This window comes from Euprymna scolopes, chromosome 36 (genome assembly GCF_053919585.1).
Source record: "Euprymna scolopes isolate OS-2025 chromosome 36, ASM5391958v1, whole genome shotgun sequence".
Lineage (NCBI taxonomy): Eukaryota > Metazoa > Mollusca > Cephalopoda > Sepiida > Sepiolidae > Euprymna > Euprymna scolopes.
In genome coordinates, this window is record NC_136517.1 from 82,599,531 (window position 1) to 82,615,461 (window position 15,931).

A 15,931-nucleotide genomic window follows, 5' to 3' on the forward strand; every position below is an offset into this window, starting at 1 on the left:
GATTACTAAGACATGTGGTACAGATTTGAAGTTCTTTGGCTCATAGAACCTTCGAGTCATAGAAAGAATATTTGGAGCAGTCCTTAACTGTAATGGTCTGTCAATTTACACAATTTAAAAATTTTATACGGTTCACAATTTAAAAATTTTTTATACAGTTCACAATTTAAAAATTTTTTATACAGTTCACAATTTAAAAATTTTATACGGTTCACCAGAATTTTTAAGTTTTAAGGGATCCATATCCCTTTTATGATTAACCTGAGCCAGCTCCCATTTTGTGTTGAACTTCTGATGAAGAAGATAAAAATGGCGGTTTTGGCAGGCAACTTTCTCACTTCTTTACATTCAAAGGCACTGCCTGTAGAAATTCTATTATGTCAAAAAAGAATGACATAATAGATATAAACGAAGGATAGCGCTCTTTCGTTCTTGACATTAATTCCCTTCTGACATTAATAGGGAACTTGTGGAACAGAATGTAAGCAACCATTGATTCAGAAATAGAGCCTTCTGTGAAAAAATCTGCGCCGAAAGATTTGTCCAATTCAGACAAGTCCAGTTTAACTTGTTCTACATAGATCTTGAGTTCTTCCAATTCAGTTTTCTGCACCGCCTGAGGAATAGTTTCCTCTGAAATTCGATCCTTGATAAAAGAAAGATTCAGAAATTTTTCCTTCAAACAATCCAAAGCTATAGTATAATTATCAGAAAAAATATCCATATTTTCCCTTCAACTTAGATTTAAAGAGAAGCAATTCATCCGCTTCCCTTAAATTGATAGTGTGAAATTCAAATTTGTTGCCGGATAGAAATCCACTAAAACTTGGACTTTCCAAATACAACCTTAAAGGCTGAAAAGAAACAGAGTTTTTAACATCAGGGTCAGTCTTTAATTTATGCAATACTTCCCTAATATTAGAAGAAAATATTTCAGAATTTTGACAAAGTGTCAATCTCTGCTCCTGGGAAGATTTCAAAATTATCTAGTCATATAAGTCATCCAATTCATTTAGCCATTTTTCCACATCTGCTTCTCAACTCAATCGTAGTCAGGGAGGAATTATCATTCGGCCATTTGATTGGTCGTAATACGGCACATTTTAGCTTCCGTTTTGGTAATTAAATCCTTAGAAGCAGCCATAATGATAATTAGAAATTTCACGTAGTCTGAGAACATGCAATAATATTCAAAAACTGATAATGGCAACAAAATTAACGTGAAAGGAAATTATAAAGGACCCTTGCTAAACAAGATCAGGCAATATACACAATATGGAACAAATGAGAATAAATACAAAAGGAGAGAATAATACCTAATACCCCTCAAATTGCAACAAATTGTATTTATATAGGCAAGACAATTACATTAATTATTAAAGAGAAAAAGGAAAAAAACAATTTTTAAGAAAAAGTTTTAGTTAAATAAATATCATTAGTAATTAAAGTTATTGCAAAATGGGGCAAAAGCCCCTTAATAGGTATGAACTTTATTTTTTTGCTATTAGCAGCAACTTTAAAAGAAGTAATTATCTTATTTTGCAATTAAGTCAGAACTAAAGTAACTAAATCTTAATTTTGCAATTAAAGTATGCGAGAAATTTATTCACTCATAGCTTAGAACTCTAGCAGAGCTGTAATTAACACGACATTGAAAAGTGCACATCTGGTGGATTAATAAACAGGTTGTTTCTTGTTGCAAAATTATGTTGCATAATTTTGCGGCTTCTGCTGAGCCTGGTAGGTTAGACTTCGTAAAGAAGTGGTATGGAAAAAATCTTCTGTGAACATTATCATTAATGTTTGGCTTGTGGTTCATCGAAAACAATATTCGAATTGAAAAAAGCGGATAATTCCAACGAAGTGGTAAAAACAAAATTCAACATTCTTTACAGATTAGAAAGACGATATTACATCTTGAAAGAAATCTAACTTAGGTTAAATTGTCTCAAAAGGTATTGAGACAATATTGGGTGCCAAAAGGCCTTTAAATTAATAAGAAAATCAGGGTTTGTATTACTGTACACATAGATTGGAAAAAATTGTCAAAAAACAAATATATAACAAATAAATATTACTTTTTTTTACTACCTTACTGGATAATTTTTTTAGTGTTTTTATTTAATGTAACATGTTTATTCAGCTTGAAAAACATACAGTGTTTACCAATGTATTGTAAAATACAAAATGGCGCCCAACTCTCTCTCTCTCTCTCTGACATGGTAAGTATGGGAAAAGGGGTTAAAAATAAAAAACTAGGCAAAACACTGTTAGAAACTCGCTCAATATATGTTACCGTGACATAGGCCAAAATATATTTGGTGGATTTTTAACAGTATTTTGTATATTTTTTATTTTCAACTCCTTTTTCCAAACTTACCATGTCAAAGTCATTTTGTATTTCCCAATACATCGGTAAACACTATGTTTTTCGAGCTGAATAAACATGTTACATTAAATAAAAACACTAAAAATTATCCAGTTAAGTAGAAAAGTAACTTATCTTGCTTTTGATAACATTTATTTGTTATATATTTGTTTTTTGGCAACTTTTTCGAATCTATATGTACAGTAATACAAACCTGAAAATTAATATGAGTCCATCTCATACAAAAGTTTTCAGTTGAAATATGCCTGCGCTCATGGGTTAAAATTCAAATCAACCAATGAAGTGACACGATTCAAGACGTTAATTTCTCACAGTACTTAATTATCATGTCGAAAATAGTAATATATCCAAAATCACGAAAATTCATAGAGTAGAAAATTATTTATAGCTAAAAGTAATCTTTACGGAAAGTTGGGGGAAATGGAATTTTCCCTAGATGTGTACACCTTGAAGATTGCGAGTACAGGGGGGCACACTTATCTCCCACTTTAATTTTAATGGCTGACGTTTTGTTTTAGCAGATAGCTTTTTCTACTAACAAGGCCGATAGCCATTAGTCGCATGCTCTCGTGTAATGAATGAATGCGTGAATGTAGGATTGACATGAAATTCTTAAAGATAACCTAAAATGACCGAAAAATGGGCTGAAATGACTTAAATAAATAAAAAGTAAATGACTTAGAATGACTTTAATGAACTTAAGGATGAATTGAATGACCTTAAGAATGACTTGAATGCTTAAAAAATAACTGGAATCCTTCAAAAACAACTTGAATGATCTGGAATGACTTGAATGGCTTTGAGACTGACTGGTTGTAAAGTGGGTGATCATTTTACATTAATACAGAAAAGTAATCCCCCACTTTATATCACAAAGTTACAAACATAAGTACAGCATGTAGTAAAAACAGATACTACACTTTGATCTTGGCCAAAAGGCCAAGAAAAGGGTATTTATTTGCTCCTCCACCGAGCAAATTAGGCACAAGGCCAATTTTTAATGTGAGGAGTGAAGGGGAAATGGGGACCAACTCCCCGGGGAGTAGGGAAGCTAGATAGTGACAATTGGTATGAAGGGTTGCCCCTACATTGACCAATAACATATGTGGGGGCAACCCCACATCTGGTCTTTGCTTGTAGTATCTGCCGGAACAGATACTACACTTTGAGACATTAAATCTTTTATTCAGGAAAAAAATGAACATGAACAAAAAACTTAGGCACAAGGCCAACTCAAAAGGGGGGAAAATGGGGGTCGTTGGTCATCCTTGTCACTAGAACTAAAGAAAAGTTTCTCTTAGCTAGAATCTTCTTTCACCATAATACCGCATTCACCCTTTCGTACTTTGGGACGTCTTACTTAGCACCCAATTTTTAAAACATTTTTTATTAGCGTGTAAAAACAAAAGAGATAACAATAAAGGTAATACAATAATTCATTTGTGTCGAGGGCGGGAAAAAAAAAAAAAAATCCCAGTAGTGATTAGTAGGGCCCTCCCAACCCCGTCTAGTTGATAGACTGCCCGTTCCACTTTGGTTTGTAAAGGAACCTGAGCTCCTGCGGGCCAGTCTCTAAGTGGGGATGCTCTCTAGATGGGACGAAATGGAGAAAATAATTTTTTTTGGGGGGGGGGGGGTTAGTGATTGATTTCTTTCTCTCCAAGATGGGTGAAATTTAGAGAGAGGGGTGAAAAGAAAAAATTGCAATTAGGTGGGGATGGGGATCTTGGAGGCTTCTTAATCGGGAGGGGGGCGGTGGAGCACTCACTCAGCTAGCTAAGAGGCTAAGGATAAAATTACTCTTGACGGAACTGCGTGTTCCACACCCTCGCGGGGAACACGTATTCAAATTTGACTCCTTTTCGTACACACAGACTTGCTACATGTATCCATCTTCTGTCAAATGCTGCGCGATGCAGCCTTCTATCACATCGGATCTTCACCCGTAGTTGGTGTTTAAAGAAAGCGATCAGATCCTGATCAGAAAAAGGCAACACCCCCCTCGGCCACCCTGCAGACGCGATGTCCAAATCACCATTCTCGCCACAGCCAGGATCGTAATGTAGACCATTTGTCTTTCCCTGTCCCACGGCGGCCTCACGTTGTCAACGACATTGGATACAGTAATCGGGCAAGAATGCTTGGGATCGATGCGAGCCGTCACCTTGCTGACATACGACCAGTACTGGTGTAGTTCGCGGCAATCGAAGAAAGCGTGATCAGTCATCTCTACGGCTGTTGTTCCACCACAACTGGGACAAGCAGGCGATTCCAAAAAACCAGAACTGTATTGTATGTTGTTAAGTGAAAGTGCATTTCGGGCCAATCGCCAGGTCAGAGAGAACTTCAAATTATTCAGATGACTAACCTGGTGCTCAACTCCACGCGGAGCGGATCTCACTCTGCTGCCAACCCAAACGCACGCATAGCGGGTCGTCGGCAGCCCCCCTCACAAGATCCCTGTGGTGTTCCCTACGGGTAGCAGTCACAAGGTCGCTGCAAAAAGGCCAAGAAAAGCTTAAAAAGCTAAGAACAGCATCTATTAACAACAGACCTTTGATCTTAACTAAAAAGACCAAGCACAAAAGTGTTACGAACAGACCGACAGACCGACTTATAGTCGCTTGCATGCGACTAAAAACACAATCATTTCTCTCAGATAGGTTCATAAGAGTAGTGGTTGATGGGCAGAAATCAGAAGCTCTCAGTATTAATGCTGGAGTCTCTCAGGGGTCCATCCTGGGCCGAATTCTCTTCCTGATCTACATTAATGATCTCCTAAATCACATCCTTACATCATTCATAGACATTTATGCTGATGACACTACAATCTGTGGTAGCACATCAAAGACCGTAAACAACCAAGTTCTCCGATTCTCTCTCCTCTAATCTTGAGCATGTGGTACAATGAGGAAAGAGATGGCTGGTTACTTTTAATGCATCTAAAATCAAGCTATCTTTACATCATCAACACTAATCCCCATCTGGCATCAATTGAAATGAATGGCTCTCGTCTTGGGGAGACTTCATGTTTTGACAAGCTTCTGGGCTTGACCTTCATTCCCGATCTGAAATGGAACACGTACATCAAATCCGTTGCTAAGGTCGCTGGAAAAATGGTGGGATCCTTCTATCGATCCAGTAGATCGATCACTGCTGATGCAATTCTTTATCTATATAAGAGCCAGGAACGTCCAAGAATGGAGTACTGTTGCCACATCTGGGCAGTAGCTGCTGGAAAAACTTTATCCTGCCCTGATAGAGTTCAAATTAGACTTCATTGCCTAGTAGTGGGTGCCCTTTTCTCTTCCCTGCAACTTCTTTCTCACAGAAGAGACGTGGCAAGCCTGTCTCTGCTTTATCGTTATTTTCATGGCAAATACTCGTCTGAGCTCTAATCTATACCCCCCCTCACCAAACTTTCACGAGAAACATCATCAATAATTTCTCCTACTTTTTTTCTGTGCCTAAACCTAAATGTAGATTCCATGAACAAAGTTTCTTTCTTAGAAGTGCACACCTGTGGAACTGTCTTCCGTTTGCCTGCTTCCCAACTGACTACAATATGGCTGTCTTCAAGTCCAAGTTCTTGATGAGCGATTCCATTTGAGTTAACAAATTTACTGAATTTCCACTACTAAGGATTACTATAATTTTGATACTGTACACTTTCTTTAATCCTTATCCTCGAGTGGCCTCTTGATCTTGATAACTGGGGACCTATGTAAAAAAAAAAAACTTGTTCTACTCGAACTTTCGTAATTTTTGGAAATATTACTATTTTCGACATAAGTACTGCTGTTTTGGCTGAAAGCCACATATTTAAAAAATCGATCTGTCTTCTATCTTGACAACAGTTTATCTTGTTAGGGGAAAAAGAATAGTTACAAAACACCCTTCCCTCCCCATGTTAGGAATGATTTTCAAAATATTTCAACACAGAACATTTTTCCTGCATAAGTACCAATAAAAGTTAAGAAAGCAAAAATTGAAGACCCCCCTCCCCCAATATGTTTAATTGGGCATGCTTTACAATGGAAAATAGTACGAAAACGTGGTCAATAAACAAATATATAACAAATAAATGTTACCAAAGGCAAGATAAGTTACTCTTCAACCTAACTGGATAAGTTTTCAGTGTTTTTAAATTATTTTTAAAGTGTGTTTTAAATAATATTTATACGCTATATATTTGTTTCTGGACCACTTTTTCGTTCTGTTGTCTATTCTAAAACATATCCATTTTTGTTAGGTGAAAGTACAGAATAATTTGGCTTATTTCTAAATAACGTTATTTTAGCACTGTCCGTATTCTGCACAAGTACAAATTTATACATCTACATATAAACAAATTGTAAATTTTTTCGACGTGCCCCAGCGACAACCTCCCTATGTTAAGAACGGCTTTCGGAATAACCCCAACCTCGAAAGAGAGGTTAGGTTGGCGGTTGTTTATTCCGAAAGTTATTAACGTCGCTGGACGCTGGGGTAGGTTGTAAAAAAAAAAAAAAAAAAAAAAAAAAAAAAAAAAAATACCAAACAAATAAATGTGTGCTTGTACAATTTAAGGATCGTGCTTTTTTTTTTTTTTTTTTTTTTTTGGTTTACTTTCCAAGCTAAATTCAATTTTTACGGTATCTTGTTTATTAAATTGTTAGACAAAAGTGCAAAATAGTTAAAAAGGGCTTTCTAAATAATAACGTCATTATTTCAGTTGTTCGTAAACTGCACAAGTAAAAATGTTACACAAGGCAAAATAAAATAAAAACAAAAAAAAAGTGATCGTTTTTATGCGTTATTTCCTTTTTCCTACGAATACAAAGTTAGACACGAGGTGTTACTTTTTTTTTTCTTTTTCTTTTTTTGTTATGTGGTGGGAAATTCAGCAGTTCAGCAGTCAGCACCCCAATTGAAAAGGCGCGGATAATTCCTGGGATGATGCCTTCCACAGATAAAACAGATACTACACTTTCATCCTGGCCCGATGCTTGTTGGGATTATAGATAGTTCATTTTATTTTAAGACTTTTGTTGGTGCATGTACAGTTCAACACCTCCGCCCAACGCCAAATTAATTGCTTTCATTATAGTAGAGTTCCGTCCGCAGCAAGGGAAGAGTTTAAAAAAAATAAAATAAAAAAGTCGACGCTTATGCACTTATGTTACCGTGCTATATATGTGTACAGTAATACAAACCCTTTTTTTTTCAAATCGTATTTTCAAGTTAAATTCGAGTTTTTTTTTTTTATTTTATTAATTGTTAGGTAAAAGTAATAAATAGTTATAAAACTCCTTCCTCCCTCCCCCATGGCTTTCTAAATAATAACATTATTATTTTAGCACGGTACCAATAATAGTTTCCTAAATTTTGTACAAATTCCCATTTGTTTTCTTTTGAAAAACTTAATGATGTTAACACCTGATCCTGATTCCTTAAAAATTCCCAACTTTCTAATTTCTCTTATTACATAAGACACAGACACACCACACCACTACCACCACCCGCTCGCTCGGCTATTACTTATATAAGAACATCGGTATTTTTTACGAGAGTACCCAGCATAGTACAAACACCCCCAACCTCCACATGTGAAAAACGGTTTTTGAGGTTGGGTGGGGGACTGGGGGGGGTGTTTATTCCGAAAGCCGTTCTTAACATGGGGAGGTTAGTGCTTATAGTACGTTGGGTACTACTGTCGTGAAAAGAAATATATATCTTTGATATTTAATGCGTTTTTTATTGTTGGCAAACAGTTATCTTCTCTACTTTGAACCAAATATAAAAACGACCGACGATATTTTTCAAAGACAAAACAAAACAAATATATAGCAAATAAATGTTATCAAAGGCAAGATAAGTTACTTTTCTACCTAACTGGATATATTTTTTGTGTTTTTATTCAATGTAACGTGTTTATTCAGCTTGAAAAGCATACACTGTTTACCGATGTATTGGAAAATTCAAAATGGCGCCCGACACTCTCTTTAACACGGTAAGTTCAGGAAAAGATGTTATAAATAATAAACTAGACAAAATACTGTTAGAAATTCGCTCATTATATGTTACCGTGACACAAGTTGATATATATTCGGTGTTTTTTAATAGTATTTTGTCTAGTTTATTATTTATAACACCTTTTACGGAACTTACCATGTTAAAGAGAGTGTCGAGCGCCATTTTGAATTTTCCAATACATCGGTAAACACTGCATGCTTTTCGAGCTGAATAACATGTTACATTGAATAAAAACAAAAAAAATGTATCCAGTTTGGTAGAAAAGTAACTTATCTTGCTTTTGATAATATTTATTTGTTATATATTTGTTTTTTTGACAACTTTTTCGAATCTATGTGTACAGTAATACAAACCGGAATTTAACTTAAAGTTAATTTTGGTACTTTTGCAGAGAAGGTACCGTGCTTTTTTTTTTATATAGTCTTCTTAAAAACACTTATTTTCAAGTTAAAAATCCAAGTTTCACAGCGTCTTTTGTTTAGGTGAAAATACAGATTAGTTACAAGAACAACCTCCCCACTAAGAACGGATTTCTAAATAACGTGGTTATAATCTTAACACGGTACAATTTCAGCATGAGTATATGTTTTGTTTATTAAATTGTTAGGTGAAAGTACATTTTAAAAAATAGCTTCTCCTGATTGATGTTAAGCATGGCTTTCTAAATAATGACACTATTTCAGCACGGTCCGTAAACTGCACAAGTAAACAAAAGTTGGGGGATTGTTTTACAATAGACGTACGAAAAAGTGGTATACGTATAGATATGTGTTTTTATTTAGTTGAAAACGTTTATTCGGTTCGAAAAACAAGTAGTGTCGAGCGTTACGCGAAATAGAAAAAACGGCGGAGGTTACTCTTACATCTTTGAAGTCTCTATAATGACTTAAAAATAAAAAATTAAATAAAATACTGTTAGAAATCCGCCAACAGATACCAGGATAATACTTATTGGATGGGGTTCTGCCAATATTTTATTTAATTTTTTTACCATCAAGACTTCAAAGATGTAAGAGTCACACCGCGGCCATGTTTTACTTCCTTTCAGTTCAACAACACTAGTAGTTTTTCGAAGTGAATAAACGTTTTAAAGTAAGTAAAAACACTAAAAACATTTAGCTGGATAGAGGAAGAACTTATCTTGTCTCTAATAACGTATATTTGTTATGTGTTGTTTTTTGTTTTATCACTTTTTCGTATGTCTATTGTAAAACAACCCCCTTTTTTTTTATTCACTTACCTGTGTTGTAATCCGACGAGACCAAGGCAGATAATGTGTGGAACGTCCAGGTTGGTAGATTTTGGCGGTACAGGCCATTCCCCGGCTGCGACGCATCCGAAAACTCCGCATGCCTCGTGTAACTCGTCATCGCCATCGGGATATTTTTTACTCCGAGGGGCGAACAGGTCTTCGTCGGCAGTGGCCATGGTTTTCTCTTCTTAATCAACGAAAAGAAAAACACTCACGCGCGAGCATTAAAGAAATCTGTTGCTATGGTGGGGGGTGGGGGTCCTATTTTTATTTTTTATTATTATTATTTGCTTTAATACGCAATGCAAGGGGAGGGTAATACGAGGAGAAAGGTATTAAATATTTTTTAGCAAGTAAAAAAAAGAGAGAAGAGTTCGTGATACAGAAAGATAACTAAAAAATACTCCACGTGGTTGTCCCTAACCTCTTGTGTATATTGGCGTTTTTGTTGTTGTTTTTTTTATTTTTTTTTGTACTTTTATTATTTTTTTTTTTTTTTCTATACCAACCATTCACACAAATGCGATCCGCCCTCCCCAAAAGCCCTTAACTCGATTCCGATTGGCTAACTTTACATCAACTCTAAAAAGCGCGTTATTAATATTAGCAAGGTTATTATTTTTTACAAAAAGGACAGTTGCGTTTTTTTTATGTTTATTACTAGTTAATTATACTTTTGGACTTATATTAAATATTACGATCAGTTAAGTTTAAAATGTGTGTGTGTATATATATTATTTATATATAATAATATATATTATATATATAAATAAAATACACAGGGTTGTGAAGCCGGAGTCTGACTTTTTAATACTTTTAGGAGTCGAAGTCGAACGTTTGAGCTGCCGACTCCATAGATCTCCTTTGTTGTTGTTTCTATTATCGTATATAACTTTTCGATTAAGTTCAAGTTCCGTATGTGATGGTTTACAAAAGGATTTCTGCGAAGCAAGCGGTCGGCTGCACGGTGAACTCCCTAAAACGTCCCTTTGAAATGTCTTTTGTCTTGTTTTTTTTTGTTTTTTTACAAAAAAGGCAAAAAAAAAAAAAAAAAAAAAAAAACGAACAAAAAAGAAAACGAAAGTGCTCAAAGAGCCTCGTAAACAAAACAAACAAGCAAAAAACGTCCGTGTTCTTTAAAAACCAAAACGCTATAAAGAAACAAATAATGCAGAAAAAAAAAAACAAGAAAAACAACAAAAAAAAACTGCTGCCGTCTCTATTACGAATCTTCGCTGAAGATTTATTGTAAAAATAAATAAAATCGCATTTTCTTTTAACATATTAAATTATCTTCTCAGATTTTCCATGTCAGACCCAAATGGTATTTAAGCTGATAAATCCGTGTCCTCTGGGCAATGTTTAAAAGTCGCGGCTAAGGAAAAAAGTCTTTTATTTGATTCTGATTAGTTAACTTTCCTTAGACATTAAAAAGGTTATTATTTTTTAAATCATACTTTTTAACATTTATCTTAAATATTAGGAATGCCTGCTTTTAAAAGTCTCGATTAAATATCTAAAAAAAAAAAAAAAATAATAAATCTATATAAGTGAAATTGTCTGTGTTCATTTCCCTACCAAAAACTACTCTGTCAATTTTCAGTCTACAGATTCGAGATTTGACATAAGGGGTATTGAGATTTGGGAAAATCTTTTTAATCGGTTTTCGGCCAGAAATTTGGCTGTCAAGGGAGCAAAGTTCAACGATTTAACCTTTGAAAACTCCACCAAACTCCTCTGCCAATTTTAGATCTAAACACGTGAAATTTTAGATGTAGGTTACTTGGACATGGATCAAACTTTAATTTGATTTGAGCCCAAAACAATAAATGTTAAAGGGTCAAAATTGGGGTCAAAGTTTTAAAAAGTTCGACCTCTGTGGTCTCTACCAAATTACATAGCCAATTTCTGGTCTAAACATTTGAAATTTTACATAAATCTAGACATTCAGAAATAGGGGAAGCTTTTTAATTGGGTTTTGGGCCAAAAATTGGGCTGCCAAGAGGTCAAAGTTCAAAAGATTTTACCTTTGCGGTCTCTAGCAAACTATTCAGCCAATTTTGGATCTAAACACTTGAAATTTTAGATGTAGATTACCTGAACATTAGTCAAACTTTTTAATATATATATATATATATATATATATGCACATAAAGTTATGAACAATACATGGGGCCCAAGCAAAGCCGGGTTGAACTGCTAGTAAAAAAGAAAACTGAACAAAATACACACAAGTAGGGTTGTGAAGCCGGAGTCTGACCTTTCAATACTTTAGGAGTCGGAGCTGAGCATTTGAGCTACCAACTCCATAGACATCCTTTTTTGTTGTTGTTGATTCTTTCATCGTGTATCACTCTTCTTTGATCCCCCGACATACAAACAAATAAATACACAAACAAATAGATACACAAACAAATAAATATACAAACAAATAAATACACAAACAAATAAATATACAAACAAATAAATACACAAACAAATAAATATACAAACAAATAAATACACAAACAAATAAATATACAAACAAATAAATACACAAACAAATAAATATACAAACAAATAAATATACAAACAAATAAATATACAAACAAATAAATATACAAACAAATAAATACACAAACAAATAAATACACAAACAAATAAATATACAAACAAATAAATACACAAACAAATAAAGATACAAACAAATAAATACACAAACAAATAAATATACAAACAAATAAATACACAAACAAATAAATACACAAACAAATAAATACACAAACAAATAAATACACAAACAAATAAATATACAAACAAATAAATACACAAACAAATAAATATACAAACAAATAAATACACAAACAAATAAATATACAAACAAATAAATACACAAACAAATAAATATACAAACAAATAAATACACAAACAAATAAATATACAAACAAATAAATACACAAACAAATAAATATACAAACAAATAAATACACAAACAAATAAATATACAAACAAATAAATACACAAACAAATAAATATACAAACAAATAAATACACAAACAAATAGATAAATAAATAAAAATAAGTTTATGACGTCTCTGAATTTTTTTAGATGAGGATTGGTTATTCCTGTTATTTGCATTCTTCGGACTACTGTTCTCATCTGGAGTGCGATTTTCACAACGTTTCGGTCGATGTAACCTCCGACCTTCTTCAGATGTCTCTTGTCAAACTCGAGAACATTTCTGTCGAACTCGGGAATTTGTACGGAATTTTAAACGGCACCCTTTATTTACTTCATGAGAGCATTCTTCCCCAAATAAAGTAAATAAAAAGTTCCGTTCAAAATTCCATACAAATTCCCGAGTTCGAGAGAGACATTCCAGAGTTCAACAAGATACGTCTGAAGAAGGTCGGAGGTTATATTGGGCGAAACATTGCGAAAACCGCACTCAAGTTGAGAACAGTAATCCAATGAATTTTAGAGGCATAATACTAAATGGATTTTAATGGAAATGATCCCACATTTAGTAACATTGTGGAGATTTTATTCTGCACAGCTAAAAAGAATCGTGAAAGACGGAGAATTTGCAATTAGGATTACTCTCTTAACGTTGCACCGTTCAAGCGTTCGTAATTGCAAAACGATTGTGAGTTAATCCAAATCTACTATCCAGATCTGCTAGCAGTCACTCATAGTTTCTTTTCCTCTAACTGTGGCTGGCTAAAGTTAGAGGTTTTCTTTTAGTAGAAAGCTGAAAAGTTCAATGAAAATACTGAAATTTCTGAATAAGGGAAAACGAAGTCCTTGTAGACTGAGGAAGGAAGGACGTGCGAATCTTGATGAATCACAATTTAATCATCGCAGCAAGTTGAACATAGAATAAGGTTCAGATATGTTTTCCAAAATTTTTTAATGTAACATAGTGTGGGCGGTAATATGCAAATGTATGCAGAATGACGTCACCAGTAAAGAAAAACGACTATAAAAGGGAATGATCATGTAAGAGATGTGGATGATGTTCGAGAGCATGTTTGAGAAGACAACCAAGTGAGAGACATCACAATGGTAATGAGAGAATGAGAAAATAAATGTCATTATACAACAACAAAAAAAGCGAGTTGAAGTTTTTTTTCAGTTCTTTGCCTGCTTTGCGACTGAGGCCACAACGCGTTGGTTCCCAGACAACGTTACATTAACAATATAAATCCGTAATAGCAGAGGCTTCAAGTTCCTTCTATGTCTTCTGCATAAATACCATGCAGGAATTACTTTCCCCTAAATTGGATTCGATCTGATGCAACAGACTGCGTGTTGACGCAGTAAAAGATTTCCAGGAACTATATATGCATATATCGGATTTTGACCGTGCGACAGATCGCGTGTTGACACAGGGGAACATTTTCTTGAAACTTAGAATTAAGGCGTTTCAAGTTTGCACTTTTTCTTAAAATCATGTTCGAAATAACGTTCATGCGTTATTTCGTTTTGATAAGAACAAGTGACGCATGCATGGTCCTCTGTGAGTGCACAGTGAATGAGGCATAAAAAAATGACCAAGTTCAGTATCCCCCCCCCCTATTTAGCCCCAAAAAGTCCCCAGGGCACGTCAAATCCTGATGAAAATGAACAAATGGGGCAGTTTTACGCCTTAACATATGTAAATTTGTGTTCTGCACCATGCAAAAAAAAAAAAAAAAAGAAATGACTAAGTCCATCATTTACCCCCCTCCTTCCCATTTACCCCTAAAGTCCCCAAGGCCTTAACATATTTAAATTTGAGTTCAACACCATGCAAAACTGCTAATAAATAGACATACAGAAAATTTTGGACAAATATGGTAAAATAGTCCCAAAAATGGAGTGTTTTTATTAGCTCTAAAAGAGCCCCTGGGGCACACCCAAGAGTTATTGTAAAGTATAGACAAACAAAATTATATAGAAATCAGTTACAACTTTTCAGAAAGTTTTATAAAAATCCAAGACATTAATTTTTTATAATAAGCACAAAAGCGTCAATTTTAGCCATTTTAACCCAAAAGGCACTCTTAGAGAGGGAAACCGGTGTTTTCCCAGAAAATCCGTTCTATTATATTTGATTCCTATAATTTTACTTATTTTAATGTTTGTGCAAAATTTCAAAGGATTCCAAGATGTAGTTTTGTGGACAGAGGAACGGACAAACGAACAAGGGGGAATTTACAGGTCCACCGTCCTTTTGTCGGGAGACCAAAAAAAGTTTTTCATGCAACTCCCATAATGTCACAGTGAGTTTCTAGTTGAGAATTCCAACAACATATAACAAAAAACAGCTTAAAACTATTTTTAAGGTTTACAAAAAATTTTCACGCGTTCTTCCATAGTTGCACCTTTAATACATTATCATCTGTTGTTTGAGAAAGAGGGGGAGAGAGAGGGAGAGAGAGAGAGAGAGATTTTTATTTGATCCAGGACTAGTTTATTACTCCATTCTTCAATACGCCCCCCCCCCCCGAAACAATTCCATCTTTAAAAAGCCACTTTACTATAAGCCACAATCATGCCGGCACACCACTACTCATTAGATCACCAAAGTTAAGCAACGTTGAGTCTGATCACTACTAAAATGGGTGAACATTTGGGAATACCAGGCGCTGTATGTAGGAGGACGTCGACGGTTGGCGTATATCAAATATTCAAACACTTATTTTCACATAAATACTTTGAATTCAGCAATGATTTTTTTGTGATTAGATTCTCCTTTGATATTTTACGCGTTTTTGCAACAAAAATCTCAAAATTTCAACTTTTGGCGCTCACCTTGTTCTTCCATTCTACATTTCGGTACAGTTAAGATGTTGGATAGCAGGGGTATATATTTAAAGATGACGGGACATATATAACGATGATGAGGGAGACATTTATACCGTTCTGGGATTCTTGGGGACTTCATATTAATGCGGACTGAGTGATGTATGATGCAATTCTTATAACACCAATATTAGAATGATAATACCATTTATATATCAGACAGGGGATTGTTCTTAACATACACCGAGGAGAGGGTGATATGACGCACAGTTCCTAACACAGAGGAGGGAAAGTACATAATCTTCAAAGGGTTTACACAAGAGTTCATTATAAGATGATAAACACAATTACCTTTCGTTCATGATGAAGGATGTGACACAAGACAACAGTTAATGATGACTTCTTTATTCATCTGATCGGCCGATCGATGACGTCAGGAATTCAATTGGATCTACATGGTTAGTCTTCTACCCTTCGCCTCTAATGGACTGACCCCAACTCATCAACT

General features: G+C 34.7%; 1 protein-coding gene and 1 pseudogene across 1 annotated transcript in view; both read right to left on the reverse strand.

Annotated features, from left to right (window-relative positions):
- LOC145260633 (amidophosphoribosyltransferase-like) overlaps window positions 1-10,696 on the reverse strand; it is a 129,145-nt gene extending 118,449 nt beyond the window's left edge. Inside the window, exon 1 of the mRNA XM_080118955.1 lies at window positions 9,645-10,696. Coding sequence (XP_079975081.1) covers window positions 9,645-9,832 — 188 coding nt within the window. The 5' untranslated portion in view covers window positions 9,833-10,696. The remainder of the gene's footprint in view (window positions 1-9,644) is intronic.
- LOC145260815 (U2 spliceosomal RNA) lies at window positions 3,198-3,341 on the reverse strand (annotated as a pseudogene).
- Window positions 10,697-15,931: the final 5,235 nt, after the last annotated feature.